The sequence below is a fragment of the Sarcophilus harrisii genome, chromosome 1 (genome assembly GCF_902635505.1).
Source record: "Sarcophilus harrisii chromosome 1, mSarHar1.11, whole genome shotgun sequence".
Classification (NCBI taxonomy): domain Eukaryota; kingdom Metazoa; phylum Chordata; class Mammalia; order Dasyuromorphia; family Dasyuridae; genus Sarcophilus; species Sarcophilus harrisii.
Window position 1 is genome coordinate 125,622,719 of NC_045426.1, and position 27,319 is coordinate 125,650,037.

Sequence of the window (27,319 nt, forward strand, 5' to 3'; positions counted from 1 at the left end):
ACGAGATCAACCAAATCATTTCTAATGGAGCAGTAATGAACTGAACTAGCTATGCCCAGAAAATAACTCTGGGAGATGACTAAAAACCATTACATTGAATTCCCAATCCCTATATTTATGCACACCTGCATTTTTGATTTCCTTCACAAGCTAATTGTACAATATTTCAGAGTCTGTTTCTTTTTATACAGCAAAATAACAGTTTGGTCATGTATACTTATTGTGTATCTAATTTATATTTCAATGTATTTAACATCTACTGGTCATCCTGCCATCTGGGGGAGGGGGTGGGGGGGTAAGAGGTGAAAAACTGGAACAAGAGGTTTGGCAATTGTTAACGCTGTAAAGTTACCCATGCATATATCCTGTAAATAAAAGGCTATTAAAAAAAAAAAAAAAAAAAAAAAAAAAAAACTAAAAAAAAAAAAAAAAAAAAAAAAAAAAAAAAAAAAGAAGAAGGGGCCCATTTATTTCTTGTTACCTCTATCACCAACTGGCAGGTTAAATCTGAGAGCTCAGGGAGCAGCAGCACACCCCCACTGCAGACCAATACTTTTTTTTTTTTAATCTTTGTAAATGACATTAAAGAAGATGCATCCCCATGTGCTTCGCTGGATGCTTCTCATCCCTGCTTTCTGGCTTTCCCGGTTCTTCAGGTTCCAGCTAAAAAGTCTCCCATTACACCTGAAACCTCTTGCAGTCCTTTTTCTCCGTCCCCTCCCTTTCAGACACCCCCTCCCCAATTTACCCGTTACCCAGCTGGTTTGTTTTCCTGTCTCCCCCTGTGAGTTCCTTAAAAGCAGGGGTTGCTGTGGTTGTTGCTTTCCTCTCCCCCTTTCTTTGTATCTTCGGCACTCAGCTTAGCACAGATAAAGTACCTGTCATGTCCTAGATGCTTAATAAATGCTGGATGACTGGAACCCTAAAGATCATGACATCCGACATAGCTGAAGCTTCCGCTGCTGTCTCCCTTGTTCGTTATAGGTGAGCCGCATGAAACTAGGGAAAACTGTCTTTTTCTTTGCTTTTCGTATCCTCGGGGTCTGAGGGCAAGGCTACCAGGTTCTGCCCACCTCCTGCACACCGGTGGTACTCATGCCCCCCCCCCCGCCCTCCGGGCTTGGCCCCGCCCTCTCCTAGCTAGGCCCCGCCCTCTCCCAGCTAAGCCCCGCCCCTAGTTTGGGTCTTGCTCTCTATTCCGTGCAGCTCTCCTCTAAGCTTGGCTCCAACATGTTTTGAGAAGGCCCCGCCTTCTTTCATTTCGGTTCCCTCTCGCTCCCTAATTCGAGACTTTGCTCTGCCTCCTTCCGGCTCTGCTCCTCACCTCTATCGGCCCCGCCCCTTCCTTTTAGGCCCCTCCTCTGTAACTCAGGCCCCGCCCATCACCCCGCCCCCACCCCTGATCTTGAGCCAGTCTAAGGCCCTGCTCCGGACAGACCGGGCCTTCGGGGTCCTTCCGGGACAGGCCCCGCCCCCTCCCCATGTGGTGCCGCCGCCGGCTCCGGCCCCGGCTCCGGCTTCTTCTTCGCTCGCTCCCCGGGTAGCTGCCGCCGCCGCCGCTGCTGTTGCGGAGGCCAAAGAAGCAGGACGCAACCTCCCGCTGGGCCCCCGGCCCCGGCATGAAGTGTCACTACGAGGCGCTGGGGGTGCGGCGCGACGCCAGCGAGGAGGAGCTGAAGAAGGCCTATCGGAGACTGGCCTTGAAATGGCACCCGGGTAACTACCGGCCCCGGGGCCCGACCCCGGCTGGGCCAACCGCCTCGTCCGGCCGGGATCAGTGCCCCATCCCCCATCCAGCCCCCGTCCGCAGGGAGCGCTTTTTCCCTCCGCGGTCTAGACAAGCCCCCCTCCCCCCCTTCCCATACAGTTTGGGGCTTCCTCCACCTTCCTGAATGCTCCCCATTCCCACTTTATCCCCAGAGCCCCTTGACCCCCCCCCCCCACTTCCAGGCAGGAACCGCCCCCCTTCTCTCTCCACGATCCTCTTCCTCTCCATTCTGCCAAGCGGCCCCTCCAGACCATCCCTCCGCCACCCTTCTCCCTCCCTTAAGTCGCTCCGCCCTTTCTGGCTTCTCTATAGGTAGAATGCGACCCCCAAGAGATAAACTTCAAAGCGAGCTATATACGTAACACGTAATTCATATTCTAAGCGTGTTTCTTGCTGCCAGAGTCAGAGAGGGGAAGGGGGAGGGTCAGGGGAAAGGTTGGCCTAGGGGAGACCCTCAGCTTAATTAAACACGTTTGTATAGGTGCGGGCCGGCCGCCCCTCCCTCCCGCCTAATCCTTGCTGCTTGTCAGGAAGCCCAAGAGCTTCTGACCTGGGCGTCTCAGAGCTGACCCCCGAGCCTCCTCACCTCTCAAACCGGGCTGTTAGCCTCTAAATCTGTGATGATCTTGGCTGAGAACCGTGTGCAGGAGCTTCCTTTTCAGAGCACAACTTTCTTTTTTTTTTTTTTTTTTTTCCCTCCATTTTTTTTTTTTTTTTAAATTTAATAGCCTTTTATTTACAGGATATATACATGGGTAACTTTACAGCATTAACAATTGCCAAACCTCTTGTTCCAATTTTTCACCTCTTACTCCCCCACCCCCTCCCCCAGATGGCAGGATGACCTGTAGATGTTAAATATATTAAAATATAACTTAGATACACAATAAGTATACCTGACCAAAACGTTATTTTGCTGTACAAAAAGAATCAGACTCTGAAATATTGTACAATTAGCTTGTGAAGGAAATCAAAAATGCATGTGTGCATGAATATAGGGATTGGGAATTCGATGTAATAGTTTTTAGTCATCTCCCAGAGTTCTTTCTCTGAGCGTAGCTGGTTCAGTTCATTACTGCTCCATTAGAAATGATTTGGTTGATCTCGTTGCTGAGGATGGCCTGGTCCATCAGAACTGGTCATCATATAGTATTGCTGTTGAAGTATGTAATGATCTCCTGGTCCTGCTCATTTCACTCAACATCAGTTCGTGTAAGCAGAGCACAACTTTCAAAAATACACTCCTTCGTCTCTTAGGGCCCCCATTTCCAAAATACAAGATGCTTTTTCATTTTAGCCACGTGGATGTTTATTTCCCAGCTCCAATCTCTTCCATTTTTCCACCTGCAGTGGAATAAGTCTTTAACCAAGTTTGCTTACCAGTTTTTCAGTTGACACACGGTATTCTTCAAATTGATAAGGTTTTGGGGGTGTATAATCAGTGGTAAGGTGTTAAAGTGAAATGTCTGAAAAACATGGCTTCGTTGTAGGTGTTGTATGAAATATATTAGGCGCCACTTCCCACCCCACACCCATCCCAGTGATTTGCTTTATTTAAGTCATTTAAACTTTTCATTTGTGGATTTATGATAACAGTTGAATATTAACTCCTTTGATGTAAGATGTTTTGTCATGTTTATTGAGCTCCTATGTGCTAGGTGTGGTATAGGGAGGTAGGAAGAGAAGAGAACATACTGGATGAGTATTTCCATAGTTTGAACAATGTGACAATAGCAGCAGTCTTTCGGGATGGCACATTTATGAACTAGGGATACCTTTTAAATGGAATAATTTCCAACTTTGCAACATGATTTTGTAAGTTTATCACTTAGGAATCTTTTGTTAGGCTAGTGGTACATATTTTTGTGTCTAATTCACCAGTGATTGTTTTTTGATAGCTAGTTATATGTAGTTATTCTAAACAGTATTATTCTGTACCAAAGGAGTTTAGTGAAGTGTAAAACCAAACACTGCAAATTGAAGTGTTAGTTTTAAAAAGAAGCATTAAGAGGTTAAAGTTGGTTTTGAGAGTTTACATTTGAAGGTTTTTCCAGCTTTAGCTTTCATGAATTCTCTCTCCCTAACTACAATGATAAAGATCCCTAAAACAGATAAATCAATAATCATATTATTGTGTTATATATATATTGCATTGTATATACATATACAAATCATTAAGAGAATCAGCTTTTTTCTTAAAAGTGGATTGTTAATTTTATCCAATATTCAACTTTGTCATCTAATTTAATTTTAATTTTTTATTTTTTGCTGAGACAATTGGGGTTAAGTGACTCGCCCACAGTCACACAGCTAGGAAGTGTTAAGTGTCTGAAGCCAGATTTGAACTCAGGTCCTCCTGACTTCAGGGCTGGTGTTTTATCCACTGTACCACTTAGCTGCCCCAAATTTATTTTTATATAGTTAATAATAATTGTTCTTTATTATCTCAAATGAAATGTTAGAAATTTCAAATTTTTGTGGGTGATATCTTTACATCCTTTGATATCCAAAATAGAAGTTTCTATTAATTTGAAAAAGGGTATCTTTTCCCTGTTCAATGTTTTAATTAACGGTTTAGATGAAAGCATAGGTTGTGTTTACCAAATTTGTGTATCATATAAAGCTATTAGTGATAACTAATTCGTTGAATGACAGAATCAAAATGTACTGTGATATGCATGAATAGAAATGTGAGGTTGAAAAACAACAAGCTGCAATTTAACAGCAAAAAATGTAGTCCTGAATTGTGATGACCGCGTATTTTAAAATCAGCCGGAGTCAGGAATTCGGGTTAAGGGAAAATCTTCAATCTTTATTTTCAGTAGAGGTGAAGAAGGGTCGGAGGTAAAAGGGGAATTGGTAATAGCAATTTGTGCAGCTGAGTCAAGAAGCTAGCCGGACCAGAAGCCACGAGACCAGCAGCCACCAGAGCAGAACCCTGCCAGCAGTCTCTCTCCGCCTCTCTTCCTGCCCCCTCTGCCTCATCCTCCAAAATCGTCATTTCCTATACAACACATCAGGACTTGCACAGAGAGTGGGCGGGGGCCATTCTTTCTCCAATCATGTATAATTAATAGAGTATAGTCCAATTACTATTTAGCCTCATGTGCTTGGGACCTCAATGCATCAACTCAAGCCTCAGCCCATTACACTGAATATAGGGTTAAAACAACAATTATACAAGTTCAGGATGAATGAGAGCTCTGGATGAACCAGTAGCATCATTTAAATACTAAAAATATCATCAGCAACATCAAGAACCAGATATTTCAACATATGTAGAAAATGAAACTTACATATATTTTGTTTTTTTTAAGAAATATCTACATATATAATGTAATATAATATAATATATTATGTTATTTAGCAAAAGTAATAGAATTATTGTGTCCCCTTCTGAACATTTTTTTTTTTTTTTTTTGCATCTAAGGATGTGTATTTCTGTCTTATCAGCTCACATTAAACCTCCTGCCCTTACCCCACTTCCCTGAGTGGAAGCCCAACCTTCTAACAGATATGTAGAATTCAACAAAACAAATCAACACATAAGCCACATATAAAAGGGTATATCTGCATCAAGAGGTGGTAGGTACAGATAACTGTTAATCTTTTGAAGTAATTTTTATTTGTTGCTTTGATTAGTTTGTAGGTCTTTTAAAATTGTTTTTCTTCATATTATTGTCTTTGCATAAATGTGCTGGTCCTGTTTATTTCACTGTGCTTCAGTTCACAAAAATCTTTCTGTCTATCTCTGAATCAGTCACATTGCATTCTTATACCATAATTTATTCATTGATTCCCCAAATAATGATCCAACTGTTTGGTTCCCAGTTCTTTACTACTACAAAAAATGCTTTTAGAAATAATCTTGGGGGACAGCCATGTGACGCAGTGGATAGAACACTAGCTCTGAAATCAGGAGGACCTGAGTTCAAATCTGGCTTCAGACACTTAACACTTCCCAACTGTGTGACCCTGGGCAAGTCACTTAATCCCAATTGCCTCAGTAAAAAAAAAAAAAAAAAAGAAAAGAAAAGAAATAATCTTGGGCATATGAATCCTTTTCCACCATCTTTGATTTCCGTGGCATTTGTGCTTTATAATAGTATTCCTGGGTCAAAAGATTTGTATAGGTTTGTGTTTTTTAGGGTATAATTTCCAAATTGCAGAATGGTTGAACCAATCCACAGATGTTAAAGGTGTTAATAGATTTCAGTTCCTTCATTGACTGTGAGGTTGGAATAGTTGATTTGAACTCTCATGTTCTCTGAATTGTAACAAAAGATTTTTAAAATAGATCTTATTAATATAGGGAGTTCCTGGTTTAGGAGATTCTTTCTAGCAATCCAGATCTGCAGCTTCGAGTCTTTGAGAATCACCAAGGAAATTGAGAACCTGGTGATTTGCCATGGTCCTGTTTGTTTCAGAGGTGGACCTGAAACCAAGTTTTCCTGATTCTGTGACTCTGTAGCCAAAATTTTTCATGGTCTTCAAGATTACTGGATTTAAATTTAACTAAAATATAAAGTTTTTGAGTTTGGAGACAGCTTATCATAAAGATCTGATTGTTGCCTCTATGTATAACTGCCATAACTAAATCCTTATCATCTTCATTATCACCATCACCATTATCATCATGCCATGCATTTATATAGCCCTTTATAATTTACAGAATTTATTATATTCATTATCTATTTGAATTTAGTTATTATGGGGAAACAGTGCCAGAGGGATTAAATAATTTATGTAAGATAGAATTGATTTGTAAAGTGAGAAATAAAATCACAACCAGTACAGAGGAAAAATCCATCTGTGTGGAAAATGTTTCTTACTAAATGCTTAGATATACATGGATCCCAATTTATATTAACATATTGTTGATTAGTTAACCTGTTTGGATTTGGATCCTGATTGACAGTAAATGTAAATAGCAGTCATTTCTGTTTTGGCCATAAACCCTGAGAGTCTTCCCCTCCCAGATTTACTTAGTTTTTTTTTTTTTTTTTTTTTTTTTTTTTTTTTTGACTAGGTGAAAGAGGAGATCCTTTGCCTCAGTTGCTACTTACCCTTAACCACTGAAGGGGTGCAACCTCAGTCAAACTGAGACTTGTTAAAGACCTTAGCTTAAAAAGGCCAAGATCTCACACTACATGGGACCATCTCTAGGCATTCTGATCTGTATCTTGCCACTGGACTCAGCTGCTGGAGGGGAAAGTGAGGCAGGTGACTTTGTACAGCCCTCCCTTACTTAAATCCAATTCACATGTTTGTCGTGGTCTCACCTCCCTGATGTCATGGTCCTCTTTTCTGGAACTAAGGACAAACAACAGATTTGGATGGAATTCCACTCTATAGGAAGGCCAAGGTAGATTGGTGGCTGTTCTGGATGCTGTGAGTCTATTTTATGATCTCTGGAAGATTCCTACCCTCCCAGAGGGTCTTCAGACTAGGGATGGCCAGAATTTCTGGTTATTCCCACTCAGATTCCTTCAGATCCCACCTGGGCCAGAATTGTCTAAGCCTTAGGATATATAGGAAATTGGAGGTGTTGTCTTCAGTTTTTATTTGTGCCAGTGTCTTCCTCCCGCCTCTCATAAAATTTTCCTTTTATACCAATTCCCAGATTATAAAATCACTCACTCCAAGTGTATGACCAAACTTCCAGTTTTTCATGTAATAGAAGTTTGACTTTAAAAAGTTAGTTGTATTTATTCAATTTTGATGCCTTTTGTCATTATTTTGTAGTCATTTCAATCTCAGTCCTTGTGAAAAATGAAAACAATTAAGCAAAAACATCTAGTTCAATAATTGCATCTGATAGAGTATTGCACTATTCCTAGTAATTCCCTGATTGTGTCTTCTGAGGGAGGAGCCTGTGTTTTACTAGCTAGTATCTATTTATTTATTTTTTAATATTGTATTATTCTTTTGGTTCTGCTTATCTCTGGGATTCAGTTCATACAAGCCTTCTCATATTTCTCTGAACATTTGTCATTTCTTAGTGCATGATTATATTCTTTACATTCATGGGCTGTATTTTTTTCCTTTTTCTGTTTTTAGCCATTCCCTTTTTGCAGCTTTGCCTCACTGATAGAGTACTGGAGTTGGAATCAGAAAGACCCCAACTTAAGTCTGACTGCCTTAGACATTTAATAGCAATGTGTGACCCTGGGTACTTAATCTCTGTTTGCCTCAGTTTCCTCAACTGTAAAGTGGGAATGGTAATTGCACCTATCGTGCAGAGTTGTTATGAAGATCATATGCAATACTTGTGAAAAACAGACACAAAAGTTCTTAGTCTGGTGCCTGACACATAGTAAATGCTAAGTAAATGCATGTTCCTTTATTTCTCACTTTGCTAGATGCCCCTTTTACTTCTGGTTCTTTGCTACCAAAAAACGGTGCTTTGAATATTTTGCTGGAGCATTATTTCTATCTTTGACTTCCTTGGATTGTGTACCTAATAGTGAGGTTGCTAAGTCAGGGGATAGTGTAATTAATTTTCTTGCATAATTCAAAATTGTTTTCTAGATACTTAGTGAAATTAAGGAAGGTAAAGCTTAGATCCTGCTTTTGCAGAGATCAGGGATTTCTTAAAATATGAGAGGGTTTAGTACTAAGATATTGGCGGGCCTCTTAAGATTTAGAAAACATTTTATTATAAAGGATTGATGCAAATTACAATACTTGAAATATGATTTGGTTTTAAGCAGACTTCTGTTTGCACTCTGAATCTCTGCAGTAGCATCTAAGAGACAGAGTTCTTTATTGAGGTAGGGAATGCTGGGAGAAGAGAGACTGATTAGTGCTCCAAGACTTATAATAGTTTCTTTTGATATTATAGAGCAAAATATGTTTCAGTGTAACCAATACTTTTGGAATTCTTTAGACACGGAATATTTTTCTTTAAGGGAGGCAAAGAGATTTTATTGTTTTCTATCATTAGGGAAGTATAGTGAATGGGAGTAGATTGCCTCCATGCACTAAGATTTTTTTGGCAAATTTCTTTTGGAGAGGAAAATTACAAGTAATGTTGGCAATGTACAAGATGATTTAACGTTAAATAAAGTATCCTTTTAAGGCATACTGAATTGTCATATTTTTGGACCTTTGTAAAAATTATACTCAAGTACTGATACAATAATTGTGGTAGAGAGATGAACCTGGCAAGATATATCAAAATAATAATGGACTTGGAATCATGAATTCTGGTTTCTGTTCCTAGCTCTGTAACTTTGGATAAATGGCTTTATCTCTTTGAGACTGTATTTTCTGGGGCAGCTAGGTGACTCATGGATAGAGCACCAGCCCTAAAGTCAAACCTGGCCTCAGACACTTGACGGTGCCTAGCCATATGACCCTGGGCAAGTCACTTAAACCCTGATTGCCGCAGCAAAAAGAGAGAGAGACAGAGAGACAAAGACAGACACTAGTTTCTTAGCTATAAAAGGAGGATGCTGTTTGTTGGGCAAACTGACTCACAATTTGTGAGGAATGTACTTTAAGGGTTAGTCCAAGGGTCCTTAATTTTTTTTGTGTGGCATGGAACCCTTTGGCATTCTGGTGAAACTTAGAGATTCTTTTACAAAATAATGTTTTTAAAAGCATAACATTAAACCTATAGGATTACCAAGGAAACCAATTTTATTAACATATACTCTGACATATTTATCATGTATTGGACTACCTGCCATCTAGGGGAGGGGGTGGGGGGAAGAAGGGAAAAAGTTGGAACAGAAAGCTTTGCAAGGGTCACTGTTGAAAAATTACTCATGCATATGCTTTGTCAATAAAAAACTAAAAAAATACAGTAACTAAAATATTAATAAATCATATTCACAGAATCCCAATTACCCTTTGGACTTGTTAGATATGAGGTATCTTTGAAGACCATGCTAATATGGGCACAAGTTTTTATAGGTTTTTCCAATCGGCAAAGGCTTGAATTTAAACCTAGTGATGGTAGTGAATTTATCATTCAGGGAAGGACCTAGATAACTGTGGAGAGAGAAATTTAGCCCCAACAGTTCATGAAGCCTGTCTACTATAGTGCAGCAGTCAACATGGATGGAGGGAACACTGGACTAACAAAATCATAGGTCTTTTGAAATAAGTAAAAATATGTATAAAGTGAGTTTTTCATTAGATTAAGTGCTAGATAGGGAAGGCTACATCATATTAAGTCTAAATGAACCTCTTGAAATTTGAATGCTCTTAAATGGATATAGATTCTTAAAGCAAGTTATCCTGACTTATTTGATATTTGTAGGAGGAAAAGCCCTTTAGAAGCCCAAGCCAGCACCTAATGCTTTCCCTTGCACTTAGTAAATAAATAATTAATGTTTCTTAAATAGATTTTAGCTCCTATTCTAAAGATGTTTAAATTTTGGTGATTTTTCTTTTACAGATAAAAATTTGGATAATGCAGCAGAAGCAGCTGAACAATTCAAATTAATCCAAGCAGCGTATGATGTGCTGAGTGATCCTCAGGAAAGAGCATGGTAAATAATAAAGATATTTTCATGAATGTATGTACTGTATGTATATGTATAATATATAGAATTGTCAGTAAAAGAATCTTTTAAAAATATCTTTATTTGCATCTAGTATATTAAAACATGGTACATAGCTTTAGGTTTGCTTCCATTCGTTGTTGATGGCTATTCAGTTTTATTCTATATTCTGCAGTGACTCTCATTTGCCGAGGTCACTTTGCTTGCCCTTGCGTAGCAGGGGTTCTTCACCATTTTTTTGTGTTGTATACTGTTTTGACCTAGTAAAATCTATGGACTACTTCTTAAAATTGTTTTTTTAAGTGCATAAAATTACATGGGAAAGCTATTATATTGAAATACATTTAGCAAAAAGTGTGTGTGTGTGTGCACGCGTGTGTGTGTGTGTGTGTATGTGTGTAAAAACAAATTCATGAGCCATTAGGTAAGGTGTAGTGCAGAGTTACTAGTTTCAAACAAAAAACCTGGAAGCATATATAAAAACAAATACTTGAAAAAAAAAAAAAAGGTTTTTTTTTATGTTCCTAATTTTATACATAAAACTACTTTATATGAAAAAACTGGGCTTTAAGCTTTCTTCTCTAGATGGGGCTTCATCTATTCCTTCTATTGGAACAAAGGAGTAATTTGATAAATTTTTTAACTAAATTAAAATTTTTGGTGGCGTTTTTGGTCTTAGCTCCTTGACATGAAGGAACTTTTGTAAAATAGATTGCTGTATGACATTGTTATGTCCTAAGGATGTGTAAAATATTTCATTTACAAAGAGCTGACAGTACTCTTTAACATAGATTTTTTTTTTTTTTTTTGCATAATAGAATGTTTCAGCAGAGTTGGCATTTAAGAAAATTCTGTTGACTTCATTAAGAAAAATTGGAAATAGGTTCCTACAGAAAATTTTTAGGTAATATGGGATAGTGGAAAGAGTTCTGCCTGTTTGTTGGAAGATATGGGGCAAGTTCTGCTACTGTTTCTCAATGTAACCCTTAGACAAGTTAATGAATCTGACTGGCCTCTAGTCTCATCTCTAAAATGAAGGAGTTGGACTTGAAGACCTCTTGGGGTATTCTTACACCAAAAGGTACAAAATCCCAGGGTATAGACCCTTCCCTGGAAGGAAACTTCCATTCCCCTCTTTATCCCACTCTTCTCCTTCTCCCCCCAATAGAACTAGATATATGATTCCAGTCTCTGAGGAGAGGACCCAGGCAACTCTCTGGATTGGTGTCAGTGACCAGGGTTGCCCCTGCATGATAAGTGTGACTGAGGAGCTAAAATAGGAGTTTCTTGAGGGCAGAGGCTCTCTCTCTCTCTCTCTCTCTCTCTTTTTTTTTTTTTTTTTTTTGCCTTTTTTTTGTATCCCCAGTGTTTAGTACTGTGCTTAGTGTATTCTAAGTCTTGATTAAAAACTTGGATTGAGTTTGAAAAGGATGGCCACCCTTTCTACCTGCCATAGGAGGTAGTGCTTGCCATAGAAAGCAGTGAAAGGGCCCAGGCCTTATTGCCTCCTTTGATTTTTTTTTCACACCATCAGCAAGGGGCAGTAGGTATTTATTTTTAACATCGAAATTATCCTGCTTTATTATATACTTCAACTGAAAGCAAAAATTTAATGAAAGTTAATATGAAGTTAAGTTCATTTTCTTGTCATCATTATTAATTATTTGAGGAAAAATTGCAAAGTCTTTAAGTATCCCTGTTTTTCTGTAACATTTTTTATTATGTCTTAGACAAATATCAATGTAATAATATTTTGGCTTTTCCAAAGTAGAGCATTTTGAAATTCCTCTTTACCCTGCTTAAGTGATATTGTTATATTTTTTTAGGTATGATAATCATAGGGAGGCTCTGCTTAAAGGAGGAGCTGATGGAGATTATCAAGATGACAGCTTAGATCTGCTACAGTATTTTACTGTCACCTGTTATTCTGGGTATGGAGATGATGAAAAGGTAAAGCAGACATTTCAGCTTAATGTCTTCATTTCACACCAAGCATTGCTGTAGAAATAGTCTATAGGAATGTTTTAGGGATGCTGTTATAGAAAGAGAATAAAATTAGTTCCATTTGGCAAATGGGAAAAAAATTGCTTGAATATTTTAAGTTTTCAGACAGTGATAAACAAACATTAATCAAAATCATCTTATACTTGGATAATGTAGCTTTAATTATGCCCTAAATCCAGGGTATAGTTAGACTATGTCAGACATACTTTTATGGGCTTTGGAAGCTGGGATAGGTATTGATTTTTTTACTTTGGAATTGTAGTGATGTTTTTCATGTAAATATAATAATGATCTTGTTCTGTAGCTGCAATAGGAAAACAAATACAGATTTTGCGTCCTAATAGCAACTGTTTCATGTTTCAGGGCTTCTATACAGTGTACCGTAATGTTTTTGAAATGATTGTGAAGGAAGAATTAGAATCTATGGCCGAGGATGACATTGAAGAATTCCCAACATTTGGAGATTCCCAGAGTGACTATGATACGGTAAAAAGGCCTTTAAAAAAACCCCACTACTCACTATTTTATAGTGTTGCTTTTATAATGGATATTTTAAAGGTAATTTCTGTCTTTTTACTACATCTATTTTCATATCTTTTCCTTGTTTTCTGACATTGTATTTCAGTGTCTTCTTTTTGCCTCTGAAGCATTGTTTGCTAAAGATTTTTGTGATGTTTTCCTTCCTTGTCTCAAGAATAATTCCTCCAAATGATAACACAGCATGAAAACCTTCTGCCTCTCTTATCCAGGAGAATGTTTGTTTCTTCTCTCTCTAGGTAGTACACCCCTTCTATGCTTATTGGCAGAGCTTCTGCACTCAGAAGACGTTTGCTTGGAAGGAAGAGTATGACACCCGACAGGCTTCTAACCGTTGGGAAAAGCGAGCAATGGAAAAAGAGAACAAGAAGACCAGAGACAAGGCGCGGAAGGAGAAGAACGAACTGGTCCGTCAGCTCGTTGCTTTTATTCGAAAAAGAGACCGAAGGGTTCAGGCTCATCGAAAACTGGTGGAAGAGCAGAATGCAGAAAAGGCCCGCAAAGCAGAGGAGATGAGGAGGAAGCAGAAGCTAAAACAGGCCAAGTATGGCTTTGGCGTGAACTTTTTTGCCATTTATTTAAAAAAGTAGCAAGGAATTTAATGTGAATATGATGGCTTCTCTTTGGGTCCAATTTCTTAGCATTTATACACATCTATTCCATGTTTCTTTGACAACAGATTTTTTTCCATTTGATATCAAAGTAGAAAAAAAAATTATGTTGGTGTTATTTTGCCTCATTGGTCTTTATGAATGACTTGGGATTTATTTTAAGATTCTTTTATGTAAAGTAGAAATCTACTTCTGATCTAGAGGCAGAGTAGCATAGTGAATGGCTGGCTTTAAATAAGGATATCATAGGTTCAGGTTTTTCTTCTGCCATTTACTTGTTGTGTAATCCTGCAGGGTCTTTGAGACTTGTTAAATTATAGAGCAGATGCCCAATTGCGTGAGTAGAGGGAATTTCCTCCCCAAGGAACTTTATATTGCAGTGACATCACATGAGAGACGAAAAAGAAAATTTATAATTATAAAATGGATCCATAATATATACTGAACATTCAGTTGTTTTTAGTTTCTACAAAGTTTTATTAGAAAGTTGAGACAAAATCAGTGGATTCATTGTTGACATAGCTTTCTTAAAATGAATTTTCTATAGTTAGAAGACAAACATAGATAATAGTTATTTGAAAACATGCAATTTTCATCACTATTTGAAGAATTCAGCGATTTCATCATTGTAACAACTTTTCTCACATCCTTAGATAATTTCTACATGCCTTGGTAGACAACAGTAAGCTGGGCAAAAAGCTCATGATGTGGTGGCTTTCTGCCTGCCAACATAATAGCTGGCAAGTGAGAAACACATTTCCAGTGGAGCAGTCTTTTGCGTTTTCTAATCTCAGAAATTATGGGAAACAGAAGCAAGAAGTATATAGTTTGGTAGGGGCTTTTTTCTCCCCTCTGGGTGATATGACTAAGATATTACTTACTGTGTGTTTAAGATTGGCAGAGCAATACAAAGAGCAGAGCTGGATGACAATGGCTGACATCGAGAAGGAACTCAGGGAAATGGAAGCACAATATGAAAAGGAGTTTGGAGATGGATCTGGTGAAGAAGAAATGGATGAACAAGAGACAAAGGAGGGACAGGATGGTAAACCTATTTTTTTGATGTCCCTATGTGATAAGCAGTTTTAAAGGCAAAGCACACCTTTATGAGAAAGTTTGTATCCAACCTTTTTTTTTTTTTTTTTTTTTTTTGCTGAGGCACTTGGGGTTAAGTGACTTGCCCAGGATCACATAGCCAAGAAGTGTTAAGTGTCTGAGGTCAGATTTGAATTCAGGTCCTCCAGACTTCAAGGCTGGTGCTCTATCCACTGTGCTATCTAGCTGCCCCCCAACCTTTTCTTTTGTCACAAAAGCCCAGCAGCATGAGTTAGCTGAGCAAAACCATCTAACATCTGAGATCTGAACTGTCCCAGCCTGTTTAGGCCTTTCACTAGTAAATGGCATTCCCAATTGATTAAATTCCCTCTACCAGTGCAAGCTGAGCTGACACACTCTTTTCAACTTAAAGTCTGGTACCTAGTTATCTGCAGTCCTGAGAGTTGAAGCAAATCTCTTGGAATCATGAAGGTGGTATGTCACAGAGGTGAAACTTGTACCCACTTTTTCCTGGCTTCAAGATTGGTCTGTACTCACTTTGCCTCATTGCCTCTCAATTCATACATGCATCCTGTAAATTAAATGGTGTTCCACAAAAGATAACTATATGTAGAGGTAAAAGGTTGCTAGTCTATAAGTTATGTGATGTCCTGTCACAGAATTACAGAACTTTAGAATCAGAAGACCTTGAGGACCAAAGACTTTTTAAAGTGCCTTACCCAGGACCACACAGAGTTTATAGAATTCAGACTTCCTACCTTCCACACAGTGGATAGAGCTTGGAATCAGGAAGACTCGAGTTAAAATCAAGTCTCAAATGCTTCCTGGCTGGGTTACTCTGGCCAAGTCACTTAGCTTCTATCTGCTTTAATTTTCTCATCTATAAAATGGGGACAATATTAGCACCTATCTCGAAGAGTAATTGCTGTGAGGATCAAATGAGATAATATTTGTAAAGTTCTTAACCCAGTACCTGGGTTATAGTAGGAGTATAGTTATAGTAGGAGCTTATATAAATGTTTATTTCTTCTCCCTTTCCCTTCTCAGGCTAATGTTTTTTCCATTATATTTCACTGCTATTTGTCATAGAACAATTTCTCTTTGAGTTAGTGTTTCAAAGGAATATTACCTCCCAGGTGTCACTAGAGTCTGAACTATACATTATATAGTCATCAAAACTAGGGCTTAAGCATTGACATTATTACTGAAGAAACTTTGTCCTGCTGCCTCTAGACTGTTCTAGGAGGAATTAATTTGAACAATCATAGGTTCTATGAAAATATCTGTTTGTATAAGTATATACTTGTTAATCTAATTCCCTTAAAGGGATAATATTGCATATTATTATTTATCCAGGATGGCTAGAAAAATGGATTTCTGTTTAAGGGAATCCAGTTAAGCATGGATGTGTGTGTGTGTGTGTGTGTAAGCGTGTAAGTATATAAGCATTTTGACAATTGTGAAGCATGGATAAGACAGCCATGGGTAGCCTCTCTGAGGTTGTAAATTACAGAGAAGGTATTGATCTGCACTAGGAGAGAACCTTCCTTACTTGGATCTTCCCATACTGAGGAAATCACAGGGATACTTCAAAAAAAAAGATGGAAAGAAAGAAGGAAAGAAGTAAGGAAACAAAGACATTATGAAATTGTAGGATGATATTAATATTACTATTTTGATTAACTCAAACTTTGCCATATGTAGATGGAAAAGAATTAGAATGTAATTGGATATTCTTCACACTAAAAGACCTAAATTAAACTTGATTAATTTAGAAGGAACTTCTAATGTGGCTTAATTCCACACAATCATAGATTAGATTTGAAGAATATGGAGAGAGAATCTATACTGGTCTAACCCAGAATCACAAAATCTCAGAGTTGGAAGAGACCCCAGCAGAGTTACCAAGACCACTCATATTGAGGATTCCTTTTATAATATTCATGACAAGAGGTTGTTCATTTAAACTCTATAGATATTTATTAACTCTGTTTTAAGGAGCTTGCATTTTAGTGTTCACTTGGCAGGGTATGGTGAAGGGGAGCATATTGTATCCTTGGGGCAAAGTATTGCAGTATTTGAGTAGCTAGGTATTGGATATGGAAATATAAAAGTAATATGTTCTTTGACCTCAAAGAACTTAATTTATGTTAGAGGAAATGAAAATTATTATATCTGGCATTTTTTAATAGTACCTGATGGTTTTCAACTCTCTAAATATGTTATCTTACATTATTTCATTTGACCCTAGTTGATATTGATAAAACAATATGTTATACAAATTTAGGGTGTATACAAAAAAATCACACGGTGTTGAGGGAGGGACTAGCAATTGGGAAAATCCTGAAAACCCCCTTGTAGGAGGTGATTTTTGAGATGACTGTTCAAGTGAGCTCAGGAGGATCCATTTAATGGAAATGAGGAGGGAACAGATCACAGGCAAAGGCACAAATACAGGAGAAAAGGTGTCATGCATGAGTAATAGCAAAAAGGTTAGTTTGGTAGGAGCTTAAGGTGAGACAAGCAAATAATATGTGAATAATTAGCATGTAAAGATAGATTGGACATAGTTTGTAGGGATACCAAAATGCCATTTAGAAAAAGTTTGTTGCTTAACTTGAAGACTATAGGGAACCAATGAAGCTTCTTGAGTACAAGAGTGAAATGATTAAACTTATACTTTAGGAATACCAGTTTGGCAGCTGTATGGAGGGTAGATTGGAGATGGCTTTGTGTAAGGAAAACAATTATGAGGCTATTGTAATAATCTTTTTCAGTGGTTCTTAAGCTTTTTGGTTTCATGATTCCTTTACGTTCTTAAAATTTATTGAGTACTCCAATGAGTTTTTGTTTCTGTGGATTATGGCTATTAATTTTTGCCATGGTAGAAATTAAAATCGATAAATTTTACATTTTACTTAATTCATGAAAATAATGATAATAAGTCTATAACCTATTAACATGGTTTGTATAAAAAATAATAAAATTTTCAAAATAAATTGAATGAGAAGAATGGCATTGTTTCACATTTTTGCAAATCTCTTTAATTTCTGGTTTAATACAAGACAGCTAGATTTTCATATGTACTTCAGTCTATATTTTGTTTGTAGTATATAAAGAAAATCTGGATTCCTATAGATAAATAGTTGGAAAAGAGAGGATTATTTTAATAAGCTATTTTTGATAGTAGAATTGCCCATGTTAAAGGTTTATTATTGTTCTTTTAATGAATTGATGAATAAAACATAATAATTTATTTTAATATTTAAAATGGCAAAAATTGGGAGCAGCTGTCATTGAGAAGCAACCTTAGCCTTAGAAACTTTCAACTCACGGACATTGTGGGGGTTTTGACAGTAGGGTAGGAGAAGATTGGAGGACCTTCCACTCTCGAGGGACATCAAGCACAGCTGTGCTGATCAGACGTGTTCCAGGCTGGGCTGTCACTGGAACTACTACATACCCGGAGAGTGCATTAGCAGAGGGGCAGAGACCCTGCTAGCTGTGGGCAACAGCAGGAGAGCAGAGTCTTTGCTTTGATTTCCAGGGAAGAAATGACAGCAATAGTTTTCAGTGATCAGAAGGAGTGCTGAGGAAGATCACAGGTGGAAGATCTTAACTGAGGGCTCTAGCTATGACCCAGGAGTGGAGAAGAAAACCCAAGATTGGGTCCTAGAATAAACTTCAAAAAATAATAGCAAGAAGGACTTGAGGCTTGGGGCATTATTTTCCATATTTCAGGACTAGAACTTGATCACACTAATAGCTGCTAATAGTAAAATAAAATTTTAAAAATTGTGCAAGCAAAGGAGAAAGAACCTAACGAAGATCAGGATTCATATTCAGAGAAGAGAAGAGAGCTAAAATAAAGCCACTCCTATATCAATGAGAAATGTCCCAAGCCCCAAAAATATTTTTTTAGAAGAACTTAAGAAGGACTTTAAAAATCAAATAAGAGAGCTCTCAAGAAAAAAAAATAAGAGCAATCCAAGAAAATTCAAAAGATTAAGAAAAAAAGTCATCCAACTTGAAATAGAGAACCAAACTTAAGAAAGAAAATAATTTCTTAAAAACTAGGAAAAAAGTTATCAAATTTGAAATAGAAAACCAAAACTTTAAGAGAGAAAATAATTTCTTAAAAACTAAAATTGGGCAAAGGGAAACTAATTTTTGTTTTTTGTTTTTTTTTTTGTTAAGGCAATTGGAGTTAAGTGACTTGCCTAGGGTCACACCGCTAGAAAGTGCTAAATGTCTGAGATCCTATTTGAACTCAGGTCTTTCTGACTTCAGGGCTGGTGCTCTTTCCACTGTGCCACCTAGCTGCCCCTGAAACTAATGATTTTTTAAAGACACAAAGAAATAATAAAATTGAAAAAGTAGACAAGGTGAAACATTAGAAAAACAACTGATCTGGAGAACTGATCAAGGAGCAATAATAGTTGGACTGCCTGAAAATTATGATTAAAAAAAGAATGATGATACAATACTATAAGAAATTATCAAAGAAAATTGCCCTGAAGTTCTAGATCAAAAAGGCAAAACAGAAATAGAAAAATAAACTTACAGAAATATCATAGCTAGGTTTTAGTCTCCAGGTTAAGGAGAAAATATTGGAAGCAGTAAGAAAAAAAGACAATTTAAATATCATGGCATTCTAATAAGAATTACACAAGAACTAGCAACTACTATGTTGAATGACTGTTGGTTTTGGAGTATTACATTTTGTAGAGCAAAAGAACAGGCATCACAGCCAAAGGTTACCCAGCAAAGTTGTATATAATCCTAAATGGGGGGAGGGGGGGGAGAAGGACATTAAACAAACTAAAAGATTTTTAGGTTTCTGTGACAAAAATAGTAGGACTTAAGAGAAAATTTTACTTATGACATCCAGGAGAAAGGACTCAATAAGGTCAAATTGTTTATTTTTTTATATATAAAAATATCAGTTTTTTTTATGACTGTCATTTTTACTTGGGTAGTTTTAAAGAAAGACTTGAGCTGAGCTGAGTATGATAGGGTGATTCTAAAAGAAACAAAATAAAAATGTGTAGAGAGAGATTAAAAGGAACAGTTTTCTCATACAAATGAGGGAGAAAAGTAAAAAAATTGATACAAAAAAAGTAGTGGGGAGGAGGAAGAATACTGAAGCTTTACTCTCATTGGGAATAGGTTAAAGAAAGTAGTGGGGAGGAGGAAGAGGGGGGGGGGGGGGGGGGAGAAGGACATTAAACAAACTAAAAGATTTTTAGGTTTCTGTGACAAAAATAGTAGGACTTAAGAGAAAATTTTACTTATGACATCCAGGAGAAAGGACTCAATAAGGTCAAATTGTTTATTTTTATATATATATATATATATACACAGACATACATTTATAAGTATATGTCTATACATCTAAAAAGGTATAAGAATCTTTTAAATTCAGAAAGCTATAAGAAAGCAAGGGGGTGGAGCTGGGGGGAAAGGATAATGGAGGGATTCTTGGAAAAGGCAATTGGGATAGGAATAAAATGAGAATAATAGTGAAAAGAATAGGAAAGAGGAAAATATTCAAATAAATAAATGTGAATGGGATGAATTTGTCCATAAAATGGAAACTGATATCAGAGTAAAAATTTGTGTGAGATAGATAGGAAAATGGAAAGGAAAAAAATAATTATTGTTTAGAATATGAATTGGATGAATATGGAAATAGATTAAAATTTGAACTTCATAGGAAATGTTATAAAAATGAGAGAGATACACAAATATAAAATAAGGATCAGAAGTAGAATTTAATATTAAAAACAGGAGTAGTAATCATGATCTCAGATAAACTTAAAGCTAAAATAGATTTAATCAGACAAAAATTGGAGAACTACACTATATATCAACCATATTAATCAATATTGTTTTAGACTATTTAAAATTATTAGGTAGTTTAGATAGGTAATTTAAAATAAGTAGGTATGGTATAGGGAAATCATAAACTAGTAGACTGAGAAAATATATAAATTTGGACTTATGAAGGAAGATGCTATATACCCTTCAGAGAAATAGAGAAATAGAAATAAACATAGTATGGACTTACATATATGTATATGATTATAGATCTCTATTATGTATATCCTTGTTTAATTTTAGTCTTTGGGGCCGGGGAGGGGAAAATGAAGTAAAAAACACATCGAGAATAAAAGAAAACCTATAAAGAATCAGAGAAAACATGGACAGCTCTGAACACACTATGTAGTATTTATTACATAGGCTTTCTTGAAGTGGAAATGTATTGCTTTATATTTGGAATTCTCTCATGTTCTTCTATGACGTCTCAGTGTTTTTTTTTTTTTTTTTTTTTTTTTTTTTTTTTAAAATAAAATTTAAAAAAGAATTGGGAAAAGGAGAACAGTGGAGTAGAAATATAGTGCACCAATTTTAGATAACTTGGATATATTACTTCTCACCATATTCTTTTTTTTTATAAAGAGGAATATAGGGAGTAAAGAGAGAAAAAAGTAAAAGGATAGGATGGAGGTAAAGTTACAAATAACAGTCATTACTGAGAAAATGAATGAGGTGGATTCACTCATAAAATGAAAATAAGTAGCAGAATGATTTGAATCTAGAATTTAGTAATATGTACAAATACTTGGAAAAGAAAATCTAATAGTATTAAAGGTCTAAAACAAAAATCTGTTTTAAATGAATTTCACAAGCAATAAAGCAGTCATAATTTCAGATAAGGCAACAATAAAAATGGAGTTGATTAAGAGAAATAAATAGGAAAACTACCTCATTTTTAAAGACATTAGAGACAATCAATATCACTATTTAATATGTAAACACCAAGTGGTATAATAACACCTTATTTTTTTAATTTGAGCTATTTAATTTTCAAAATACTTACAAAGATAGTTTTTAACATTCCCCCTTGCAGAATCCCATCTTCCATATTTTTTTCCCTCCTCCCTTCCCCATCACCTAGACAGCAAATAATCCATTATAGGTTAAACATGTGTAATTCTTATTTACACATTTATTATGCTATACAAGAAAAATCAGGTCAAAAAAGAAGAAAAAAAAATTAGAGAAAAAAACAAGCAAGCAAACAAGATTAATTACAAAAAAGGTTCCAATAGTCCTCTCTCTGAATGCAAATGGCTTTCTCCATCACATTCTTCATTGTTGAAAATAGCCACATCCATCAGAATTGATCATCATATAATCTTGTTGCCATGTTGAACCAATATTCTCTTGGTTCTACTCACTTCACTTAGGGTCAGTTCATATAAGTCTCTCTAGGCCTCTCTAAAATCATCCTACTGATTGTTTCTTACAGAACAATAATATTCCATAACATTCATATACCATATCTTATTTAGCCATTCTCCAACTGATGAGCATCCACTTAGTTTGCACATAGAAGTCCTTTCCCCTTTTTAAGATCTCTTTGGGATACGGACCTAATAAAAATACTGCTGAATCAAAGAGGATACAGAATTTGGGCATAGTGCCAAAATGCTCCCCAGAATGGTTGGATTGGTATAACATCTTATTTTAAAATTTAAATAAATAAATGAGACTGGTAAAAATCTTTAGTTATTGAGGAATCATTAGCAGTAGTCACTAGACTGCACATTCTACGCTTTTCCTTTTGGTCTTTTAGCACTTTTTTTGTTTTTGATCTTTGAAGGAATCACTGATTGTGTGGCTTCATAGCCAGTTTTTTTTATTCACTATAGTGGAATTCATTTGAGCCTGATGACTCTTGAATACAACTACATGCTATCTTATTATCTCTACTTATCTTTGGTTTCAGCGACCTAATTGCCATTTTTGTTCTCCCCTTTCCAATTCTAAGATTATTCTCTTTCTCAGAGAAAACAAAAGCAAATTAAAAATTAGCTTTATCTTCTCTTTCTTGCCCATTATTATAGTTTCATCCAGAGTGACTAGAGGTCCTATCTCTTCTTCATTCCCTTAGACATTCTTTTCTTTAATGTGGCTAGTTTTTAAAATTTCTTAATATAGCTAAAAACCCTTTAGTAGTCCTTAACATTCCTTGCTCAGTTCATTCTGAGTTTTTACTAGCTAACATTGATTCATATAGGACCATACTGCATTTTAATAGTTATTTTCTATTTCCTGACTTTATTTCTTGTTCTGTTAAAGTCTAGAAAAAAATCTAAATTGGTTGATGTATAAGTTCCCTGTTGATCCACATATGCTATTTTAAATACCTTCTCCTTTGACACCTTATTGGTATTTTTTTTTTTGTGTGTGAGAATTAAATTCTCAGAATTTAATTATTGAAATTTTCCCATCTTTCTTTGTCTAAATTTCCTAGAGAATTTTAGACAGGGGTATGTATCTTCCCATTGTGGGTATGGAAAAGTCAAATTTGGGTATCATAAGACAAAAACTTCTTATAATTTAGAGTTCTTCAAAAGTAGAATGAGTTATTCTTGATGAGAAAAGCCTTTCTTTCTATGGAGGTGTTTAAGCAAAGGCTACATAAACACCTGCCAAATGTGTTATAGAGGAGATTCTGTTTTTGGCACAAGTTGGAATAGATCATTGCCAAGTTCCCTTCCATTTCTAAAATTCTGGTATATTAGTCTCAGATTCCTTCCCAGAGACTTTTGAAATCTATTCTTCTAAAATCCATGGTGCCAATCAAGACTACATATAGTTTTCTTCTATTTCAAATTCCAAGGTGGAGGTTATTTAGTCCCAAGTTTCTCATCATTTGCCTTCAGCTACTACTACTTCTTTGTTGGTAATAATCAGGTCTAAAGTGGCAGCTGTGCTCATGGCTCCTTCCACCTTTTTGAAAGATGGTATGTTCTTTAAATCTTTGTATTTTTGTACAATATCATAGGTAGAAGGGGCAAGAAATTGAAATGATCTTTATCAGGATAAATCCTGAAAATTGTTTCTTTTAGCCAGTTTTTAAGATCAATTTATTTATGTGTCATTTGCACAGCAGACAGTAGTTAATGGAAAAAAGATCATAAAGAAACTTTCGTTGCTTACAGGCAAATCTCATCTGAATCAACATTGTGATGTTGGAGCAAAAAAGAAAGCTTATGAGGTCTTAGGAAGTCCTAATAAAGACAGAGTCCAGAATAAGGGAAGTGGTAGTACCAGTGTACTCTGCTCTGGGTCCAATTCAAGTGCTACATTTTAGGCTAAGAATTGACTAATTGTATAACTGAAAGACCTGAATACAACTGGAGAACTGAAAAATGAGGTAACACAGAAGGCAGTGGAGAGGCTCATTGTGGGTGTGAGCTGGTTGTGACATGTAACCAACAAGGGACTTTGAAGAACAGAAGTACAAGTTGTTATCAGGAAAGTTATGCAGTTGTTTCAGTTGTGACCCACTCTATTTGGAATTTTCTTGGCAAACATACTTGTGTGGTTTGGTATTTTCTTCACCTTCTTTTCTTTTCTTTCCTTTCCTTTTTTTTTTTTTTTTTTTTTTTTTGCTAAGACAATTGGTATTAAATGACTTGCCCAGGGTCACACAGTTAGGACGTGTTAAGTGTCTGAGGTCAGATTTGAATTCAGGTCCTCCCGACTTCAGGGCTGGTGCTCTATCCACTGCACCACCTAGCTGCCCCTATCTTATTTTCTAGATGAGGAAATGGAGGCAGGTGGAGTTAAGTGATTTGCTCAGGGTCAGTTAGCAAATGTCTGAGATTGGATTTGAATTCAGGTTTTCTTGACTCCAGACCCAGAGCTCTACCCTCTGTGCCACCAAGCTGTTAGTGTTCATTAGTGTCCTTATGATGTAAAGAGAAGGCAAATAATGTTGTCACGTTGGGTGAATCCTCTTTGGTGAGCTTATGGGAAGACATGGACAAGAGTCCCCTGGATTGAGCAACTGGGCATGGATGACTCACTGAATGCATCTTTGGAAGAAAAAACATTCAGGTTGATGTGATCATAGGTTCACTTGAACACTGACTCCTGGAGCAGCTGGAGAATAAAGGATTCAAGGAACTGGAAATGTTTTATCTAAAGATAAGAAAATGATGCATGACCTAGACTTAAGACATCATGCCATAGGAATATTGACTAAAGGAACTAGAGCTATTTAATCTGGAGAAGATTAGGTGTCATGATATTGAGGGGAAGGGATTAACACAATAGTTAGTTGTGGAAAGAAGATTAAAATTTGTTTTACTTTCCTGCCAGAGGACAAGATTACAGACAGTGGGTAGAAACTAGAGAAGCAGATTTCTGCTAAATAGAAGAAAGAATTTCCTCTACCCTATCTAAAGTAGATTTTACTCTCTTGGGAGATAGTGGGTTCCTCATCACAGGTAGGGTAAACCACTTGTGGAGGTACTAGATAAGTTATTCCCAGAGTATTCTAAGAAATGGGCTGGGAGCCAGATAAACTCTAATGTGTCTTGAACTCTGAGACAGCAAGATTTTATAGTTCTGTTCATTTAAAAAATAATAGAAATGGACTATAGTATTGCCCACATCCTCACTCCCATTAAAGATCTTTCTGGATATATGGATGCTAACTATTGTAACACTGTAATTTTTTAAAACTGCTTTGCAACCTGGAGAATAGGGGAAATTTCTAAAAAGTAAAGGAGGAAGCTCAGGTTTATGTAGTAGTGTATATCTATGACCTGTCTAATAATGATGAAATGTTGGATACTAAATCTCTTCAAAAATTGAAAATCATGGGGCAACTAGGTGATAGAGTGGATAGAGCACCAGCCCTGAAGTCAGGAAGACCTGAGTTCAAATCTGTCCTCAGACACTTCATACTTTTAACATTTCTTCGCTGTGTGACCTTGGGCAAGTCACTTAACCCTAATTGCCTCAGCAAAAAAACCCCAAAAAACATGTAAGTCATAGTTGTATGCAAGTTTAATTGAAATCTAGCCAAGTATAAACCTATAAACTTCAGGTTGAAAAAATCTGACTCTCCAGTGAGGCCATTTAAATTGTGTTGGATTTTCTAAACTTCTATCTTATCTAGAACTTCAGCCTGGGAAAAAATAATTAGAATCTCTTTTGATTTTTTTTTTTTTTTGGTTGTTGTTGTTGTTTTTATCTGTGTTGCAGAACCTGAAGAATAAGAATACTAAATATATGTTGTTTTTTATAAGATGACATCAAAAACATTCACAGTTAATGCAGAGTTGCTTTTAAAGAGGTCCTCTGAAGACCAGAGTTTTTCTTGGTTTGAACTAATGTATTTTTTTCCACTAATAGAAAAATGTAGGTGTATTAAAGTTGTTTGGTGCTGGAAGAAAAAACATCCCTCTAGGAGATTAAAGTAACAATTTGCTATTTCAATTCTGTTAGAACTTTATTAAGGGATTGTAGCTTTGAAGATCATCTGTTTTTTTTTGTGTTTAGATCATTTTGGAATTGTTACTCAAAGTTTCTCTCTCTTAGGTAAACTAAGTGATGAGGGTGAAGATGCTGAAATTTATGATGATTTGTACTGCCCAGCATGTGACAAATCCTTTAAGACAGAAAAGGCGTAAGTTGAATTTGTGAATATCCTTTTTTAAATTAGTTTTTTTTAAATAGGCAATATCACCAGTTTTTATTAAAATTTTATTAAAATAACTATTTAAAATAAGTAATTAAAATAAGTATTTTCTACTTTCTACTTTGAGATTCTTTAAAATCATCGTTTATAAAAAGGACTTGTAAAAGTTTTAACATAAAAATGTGTTTTGGACCAATTGCTGGACAAATTAGGCTGACAGTCAGTAGAACTCCTATTTAATAGTAACCATAGCAATAATGAGAGTTGATATCTATAAAGGGACTTGATGGATTCTGTAAATTATTTCATTTAATCTTCACAGTTGAGTCTAAAAAGGTAGATTGGACAAGTATTACTCTCTTTTCACATGGGGAAATTGAAGCTTAGAGATGGAATAACTTCCCAAAATCCCATAGGTAGAATTGAGATTCAATTTTGTTTTTTCTGTCTCCAGGTCTAGTGTTCTTTTCTTTATTATTGATTATTAATAGTTGATTCTTCTTTGAATGTCCTACACAGCCTGCCCATAATTACCTTACCTAATTACCTTACAAATAGCAATTTAAGATTAACAAAGTGCTTTTTTTCATAACAATCCGCTGGTCACTTGCAGAGTTTTTTCTTTATCTTTTCTCTGAATGTTGTTTCCTACACCTCTTAGATTATGATCTCTTTAACCAAAGCAGATATCTTTTGTATAGTCTTATATCCCTAACACACAGAGTTGTTTTTGTTTACAGAATAGGTACTGAGTAAATTTTTGTTAATGGAATGATAGGAAGGACAGAACTGAGGTGACACTGCAGCATTAAATAGAAGGCAGAACAGTGAAGAAAGCTAGAATGAAAAGAACTTAAAAGGAGGGGGATTGAGTAGCAGAAAGAGGTACATTGAGGTTAGAGGAATCAAGAAAACAAGGCCATTGTTGTATCCATAGTTTTCCAGTGTTCCAGTGCTCGAACACTCCTAACTTAGGGGGTTCATTTCTCTTTCTGTTATCTTCACCACCACTTTAAAAGAATTATTTAGTTTTCACTATGTATAAGAAAACTTTACTAGTAATAACAATCACACCTCATAAATTACATCATAGTTAATAACACCACATTGATGTTTTTTCAGCATGAGGAATCATGAAAAGTCAAAGAAGCATCGAGAGATGGTTGCTTTGTTAAAACAGCAGTTGGAAGAGGAGGAGGAAGGTTTTTCAGTACATCAACAAGCAAATGAAAATGGATTGGATGCTGATGCAGAGGAAGAAACAGAAGATACACCAAAGCAAAAGTAATTTTGAGCATTCAAAATTTCTATAAATGATGTTAAT

General features: G+C 36.2%; 1 protein-coding gene across 1 annotated transcript in view; it reads left to right on the forward strand.

Annotated features, from left to right (window-relative positions):
* The first annotated feature begins 1,475 nt into the window (after nt 1-1,475).
* Nucleotides 1,476-27,319, forward strand: part of DNAJC21 (DnaJ heat shock protein family (Hsp40) member C21) — a 35,153-nt gene continuing 9,309 nt past the window's right edge. The window contains exons 1-8 of the mRNA XM_003759947.4: nt 1,476-1,716; nt 10,176-10,269; nt 12,108-12,231; nt 12,649-12,771; nt 13,062-13,366; nt 14,327-14,478; nt 25,896-25,983; nt 27,118-27,279. Of these exons, the coding sequence (XP_003759995.1) occupies nt 1,620-1,716; nt 10,176-10,269; nt 12,108-12,231; nt 12,649-12,771; nt 13,062-13,366; nt 14,327-14,478; nt 25,896-25,983; nt 27,118-27,279 (1,145 nt within the window). The 5' untranslated portion in view covers nt 1,476-1,619. The remainder of the gene's footprint in view (nt 1,717-10,175; nt 10,270-12,107; nt 12,232-12,648; nt 12,772-13,061; nt 13,367-14,326; nt 14,479-25,895; nt 25,984-27,117; nt 27,280-27,319) is intronic.